This window comes from Oryzias latipes, chromosome 2, assembly GCF_053564925.1.
Source record: "Oryzias latipes strain Hd-rR chromosome 2, Olatipes_Hd-rR_3.1".
NCBI lineage: Eukaryota > Metazoa > Chordata > Actinopteri > Beloniformes > Adrianichthyidae > Oryzias > Oryzias latipes.
Window position 1 is genome coordinate 29,714,001 of NC_136238.1, and position 6,000 is coordinate 29,720,000.

Below are 6,000 nucleotides of genomic sequence, written 5' to 3' on the forward strand. Positions count from 1 at the left end.
AAGTACATTTTCTGTCAATCCCACCGTCCCCTTTCTAGTAAATCTGTCCTCTTTATCTCAGCATGATTTAATTTGAGTATACAGTTATATAACATTAAAGACCTGTTTGTACCATTTATGAATTACTTTTCTGCAATTTTATTTCCTTAAAAAAACAAAGAAAATTTCTATTTAATTAAGCAAATGTGATTTAAGTGACTTTTTTTGTTTTGTTTTATTTTCTGTATTTTTAAACTATGCATTTCAAAAGTTCTTTATTGAGTTTGATAAATATGTGTAAATTCTTTATTGCTTTGAGTACAATCCTTGAAATCAGTCAATAAATCAAAAATCAATCAATCCAAAATATAATGTTCTATCTTTAACTGGTTCAGACTACTAGTTATTGACTGAAACAGCTCTACTTATAGAGGGCAGGTGTAGAGGACAGTTTATACTGTTGTGCTGAAGAAAACAAAAAATATATTTTAAAACATTAAAAGTTCTTTATTGTTTATATTCTGAATTATTCTATTTAAAATTGTATTGGTACTTAACAATGCATAAAGTCACCATAACATATAAAAGGGCCTCTACTTGTGTTTCTGCAGCCCTCTCCCAGTGCTTGATGACTAAAGAGGAAGATCTCTGCATCCAGCAGAGGAACTTCAGAGTAGAACATAAAGAACCGGAACGTCCACAGACCAAAGAGGAGCAGGAACAACCAGAACCTCCACAGATTAAAGAGGAACCAGGGGAGCTCTGCATCAGTCAGGATGAAGATCAGCTTGATCATAAGCAGGAGACTGATACCTTGATGGAGATTCCTACTTATGAGGAAGATGAGACCAGTGAAGCAGATCTAAACAATCAGCAGAGCTTTACTGTAACTGATAGTCAGGATGAAGAAGGAAACCAACATGAAGAATCAACATCAACTACAGATGAAGAGACAGAATCAACAACTACAGATGGAGAGACAGAATCAACATCAACTACAGATGAAGAGACAGAATCAACATCAACTACAGATGAAGAGACAGAATCAAAATCAACTACAGATGGAGAGACAGAATCAACATCAACTACAGATGAAGAGACAGAATCAACATCAACTACAGATGAAGAGACAGAATCAACATCAACTACAGATGGAGAGACAGAATCAACATCAACTACAGATGAAGAGACAGACCCACAGAACAGAGATCAGAGGAAGAGGAGGGACAGAAGTCATGTCCAAAGTGTGGACAGCTCTCACATGTCAGCAGGTCAGTGTGACTCTGATGTTAGAAAAAATCCCAAGAAGACAAATCTTGGTAAGAAACATAAACAATCTCAAAAAGAAGAGAGACTTTCCTCTATCAGGTCTGGTCAAAACTCAAGAATAATTACTAACCAGTCTGACTACATGGAAACTGGGTCTGATGAAAGATGTTATATCTGTAGAGAATGTGGTGAATGCTTTTGTAACAAATCTCAGTTCAGAATTCACACAAGAATCCATGCAGAAGGTAAGAGATTTATTTGTAAAGAATGTTGTAAGAGTTTTAATGAAAGATCTTATCTCAAAAAACACATGAGAACTCACACAGGAGAAAAGCCTTTTACTTGTAAAGACTGTGAGAAAAGATTTAGTCACAGATATAGTCTCAAAAGACACATGAGAACTCACACAGGAGAGAAGCCTTTTTCTTGTAAAGAATGTAAAAAAAGTTTTAGTCAAAGATCTCATCTCAAAGCACACATGAGAACTCACACAGGAGAGAAGCCATTTTCTTGTAAAGAATGTAGTAAAAGTTTTAATCTAATATCTACTCTCAAAACACACATGAGAATTCACACAGGAGAAAAGCCTTTTTATTGTAAAGAATGTGATACAAGTTTTCGTCATCTGTCTAGTCTTAAAATACACATGATAACTCACACAGGACAAAAGCCTTTTTCTTGTCAAGAATGTAGAAAGAGTTTTACTCAATTATCTAATCTCAAAATACACATAAGAATTCATACAGGAGAAAAGCCTTTTTCTTGTAAAGAATGTGATTCAAGTTTTAGTCACAGATCTAATCTCAAAACACACATGAGAACTCACAAGACTTTCTCTTTACAAACAATGTAATAAAGTAGTTAGTGTAAACTCTAAATTCTAAACTTTTCTGATAAGAGGTGGACACCTCAACCTCTGCACCACAGTTAAAGACTTTATTTTACAGGAGGGAAAAAATCTGATGGCCTCCATACCATATTGATGAAGTAACTTCATTAGAAGGAAGTTACAAGTGAGTATTTAATGTGTAGAAATGAAGTTTTCTACTAATTTATTGTTATAATATGATAGTCTTACTTTCTAGGAATCTTTTTTAGGTTTTCATCTTCTCTACATCAAAAGCAAAAAAAGTAATGGATCAATACATTTAAATCTTTGTGTAATGATATTAGACAAAGAGCTTTACTGCTGACAAAATATGTACAACTTTTTCCACAAAATAAATTGTTTTAGATGAACCTGCAAATAGAAAAGAGTTGTTTGTTTTGAGTCATTAGAGCTAATTCTTGAATGTCTTCATTATGGTTGAAATGTTTTTTTTATACATCCTTAATTCTAACACTTTTAATGTGATCAGTGAACATTTAATAAATATATATCTATAAACACAAAGTAGTGACTGCAGTATATACTTTGTTAGGTCAAGTAATAGGGGTGTAATGATACACGTAGTTGAACCAAAATGTTTCCGTACGGCAATTTCCGTTTGGTTCACCTTTGTACCGTTTTCTTTTTTTTCAATTGTATTTATTTTGTAGATGTTGTTCCCCCCAATGCATTAACTTTGCGGCGAGACAGAACTAATGTTAACTGCGAGTTTTCGCCAAGACGCCATTAGCTGACGAACAGTTGGCATGCCAACTATAGCACTATGGCTAATGCAGACGTAAGACCAGAACCTGAGGACCCACCCATCTCCTTGCGCTCTCCTGTGTGGGAACACTTTTGATTTGTTGTGAGCATCCATGAAGGGAAAAGATAGTTGGAGAAGTCGAACACAGTGTGCCGACATTGTTTCACTACACAGGAGCATGAGCAGGCCAGACTAAGCACCGTGGGAGGAACAACGAACTGCAGTCGAATGATGATCCAGGTGCTCCTTAAGAAGGCGGCGGCAAAGATGAGGTAATTGAAGGCAGCTGGTCACGTCCAAAACAGAACAGGCGGGGGAGGGGGGAGTAACTGGCAGAGGCACCGTAACAGTACCCCTCCCCCCTCAAGAAGATCACGTATGCCGCTGTAAAACATCTAATCTGCTAATGCACTTAAAACAGCATCACCGGATTGTCTGTAATTAGTAATGACTGAACTGTTTGGCAAAGTCTTTCAGATGCCGGTGGAAAATAAGTCTGCTCTTTTGGAGGAGATGAAGGTAAAGGCTACTAAATACAGAGCAACAGGATGCATCCCTCTTGATGCTAACCCTCTCGAATTGGGAAGAACCAACGAGACCAGCTATAAGCATATTGCAAAATTGGCAAAGAGGTATCTCCATTTCTGCAACCTCTGTCCCGAGTGAAAGAGTTTTTTTCTACTGCTGGCGACATCGTTACGGCTAAAAGATCTCTCCTCGTTCCTGAAAATGTTGACAAACTAATCTGAAAAACTAATTACTAAACTGAAACTTAAGTCAGCAAAATCAAAGATCAGAAAAAGCGAGATTTGACACGCCTCCAAAAATATTCATTTTGAAAATGCAAAAAAAAAAAAATTTTTGAAAGCAAAAAAAAGTAAAGCAGAATAAAAAAATATTAAAAACCAAATATTTAATATTTTCACTTGCAACTTAGAAAGTTTTGTGTGCAACGTGGTGGCAGAAATATCACTCCATATTTCTCAAGGTTTTTTCCATCTGTGACGACACGGTGAGATGAGAGGACATCAGTGTGTTTCTGGAACACATACAGAAATAGTAACTTGACACGAATCGATACTGAGGAGTATTCTAAAGATTTTGTAACAGAGTTATGTTTAAAGACATATCCTGGTGAGTTGAAGATTGTTTTTCAGTTTTTTTAATAAGCTAACCACAACTTGGAAGAGTTAGCAAGCTAACGAGCTAGCATGCTAGAGCATGATGAAGCCAAGAGGAGAAAGGTTGCTTATATGTTTCTGTAATTACTTTATTATTGAGGTGAAATATGATCTTGCAGCCTATTGATCTGATATGATCATTGTGTTTTACAGAGCTGGTAGTCCTGTTCATTTTCTCTCTTTTTTTACTTGCAACATCTAAGATGGCTGACTATCAATCTTTATAAATATAGGAGAGTGTGGTAAAAATGCACTTGGGAGCAATGTTGTATTGCTCCGAAATGCAGAATAATGTTGGATTTTAAGTTTTCTAGCCAAAATAAAGTATAAAGCTTACTGACATACGTTCTGGAAAAAAAAACATGTGTTTTGACACAGGGGCTTTATCTTCAGTGTTTACATTCTTTTTATTCCAGTAACTATTCAAGAGTTGACACAATCCCAGTAGATTCTTATGTGAAGAAAGCAGCCTCACACTGAGATGCTATGGAAGTGATTCTGTAGCATAAATAAAAAGCAAAGTCAAAACCAGAAATGCTTTTTCATTTTCAAAATGAAGCTGCATTTTTTGACTCAAAATTAAAATGAAAAAGCAATACTTCAAAATTATTTTTTATTTTATACTTAAACCCACTAATTCTGTGTCATAATTAAAACAAAAATGCAAAGAGGGGATTGCATTTGCATTTTCACATCCACCCTGGGAAACTTGTCTAAATAATCATTTCTTAAAAGCATTTCCAGAGGGGAGGCGGGGCGATGACGTCACTGCTTTCTCGAAAAATGTAGCAGAATGTTCCTTTAGTGCCCTCGCAAATCAGAAGCTGTGAATCGTAAACCAACTTCAGCATCGTCTGACCGCACGGATTAAAAAAAAAAACATATGATCGAGCAGAGCAGGCCCTTAAATATAATCATAACTGTAATAAAAGCACATTATGAAGATAGTCTCCTGCAGCTTCGCGCTGAGTGAGTGTTTTTGGTCCAACCACCAAGCGTTTACCACGGTGAAATCTGCTGTCTGTTGATGGGGCTCCAGCTGTCATCAAACAGCAAATTCAGCGCGAAGATGCAAATAAATTTGTAAATATGTGGGAATTGCATCAGTCTTTATTTTTGTTCTTGACACCACTGGAAACACAAATTAATATAATGGTTTCGTTTCTCAGATCGTGATCGTAGCAGCATTTCCTCCCGATGAGCGATCATCGGGAGCTTCACGCTCCACTATGCAAAGGCAGCTGGCGGTCCGAAGAACAAAAGCTTGTCCGCGGTGCGTCAGGAGGAGGACCGCAGAAGGCGGACATGCTGCTGTGTAGTCCTGAGAAGCTGTGGAAACGAATCAGAAGTTCACAACCAACACAAAGCCGTCTTCTCTGCCGCTAACACAGTCTGCTCCTGGTGCGTCTGTGTCTGTCAGCGGCCGGACACCAGTGTTGCCAGATAGAGTCACAGTTTTCCAGCCCAAAAGTCATCTGAAAACCACCAGACTCGACCAAAAACCGCCCAACGGGGGCGGGGGGGTGGGGTGGGGGGGGTCACGTGACAAGTTTGTGTGTTTCATTGTGTTATATATATATATTAAAAAAAAAAAAACGCCCCTCTCACCCTCCGCGGGTGGTTTCTCCTCCAAGCTCGGGTCCTCCACCAGAGGCCTGGGAGCTTGAGGGTCCTGCGCAGTATCTTAGCTGTTCCTAGCACTGGGCTTTTCTGGACTGAGAGGTCTGAGGTCTTTCCAGGTATCTGTTGTAGCCACTCCTCCAGCTTGGGGGTTACTGCCCCGAGTGCTCCAATTACCACAGGCACCACTGTCACCTTCACTTTCCAGGCTTTTTCCAGTTCTTCTCTGAGTCCCTGGTATTTCTCCAGTTTCTCATGTTCCTTCTTCCTGATGTTCCCATCGCTTGGTACTGCCACATCCACCACAACGGCTTTCC

The 6,000-nt window shown here is 38.3% G+C and overlaps 3 protein-coding genes across 6 annotated transcripts in view; all 3 read left to right on the top strand.

Moving 5' to 3' along the window:
* LOC144986832 (NACHT, LRR and PYD domains-containing protein 12-like) overlaps positions 1-6,000 on the top strand; it is a 457,161-nt gene that overhangs the window by 215,677 nt on the left and 235,484 nt on the right. The gene's annotated exons all lie outside the window — the stretch shown is intronic.
* Positions 1-6,000, top strand: part of LOC144986638 (uncharacterized) — a 337,370-nt gene that overhangs the window by 158,767 nt on the left and 172,603 nt on the right. For 2 of the 4 annotated variants that reach the window (XM_078934216.1, XM_078934220.1), the window contains exon 3: positions 591-1,250. The exons of 1 other annotated variant lie outside the window; for it this stretch is intronic. In XM_078934216.1, the coding sequence (XP_078790342.1) occupies positions 591-1,250 (660 nt within the window). Of the gene's footprint in view, positions 1-590; positions 1,251-3,056; positions 5,567-6,000 lie in introns of those variants that run through there. One more of the 4 variants, XM_078934230.1, reaches the window with a different exon arrangement.
* On the top strand, positions 1,259-2,635 carry LOC144987948 (uncharacterized). The gene has a single exon (XM_078937809.1). It carries the CDS (start codon positions 1,391-1,393, stop codon positions 2,099-2,101), a length of 711 nt encoding a protein of 236 aa, XP_078793935.1. The 5' UTR covers positions 1,259-1,390; the 3' UTR covers positions 2,102-2,635.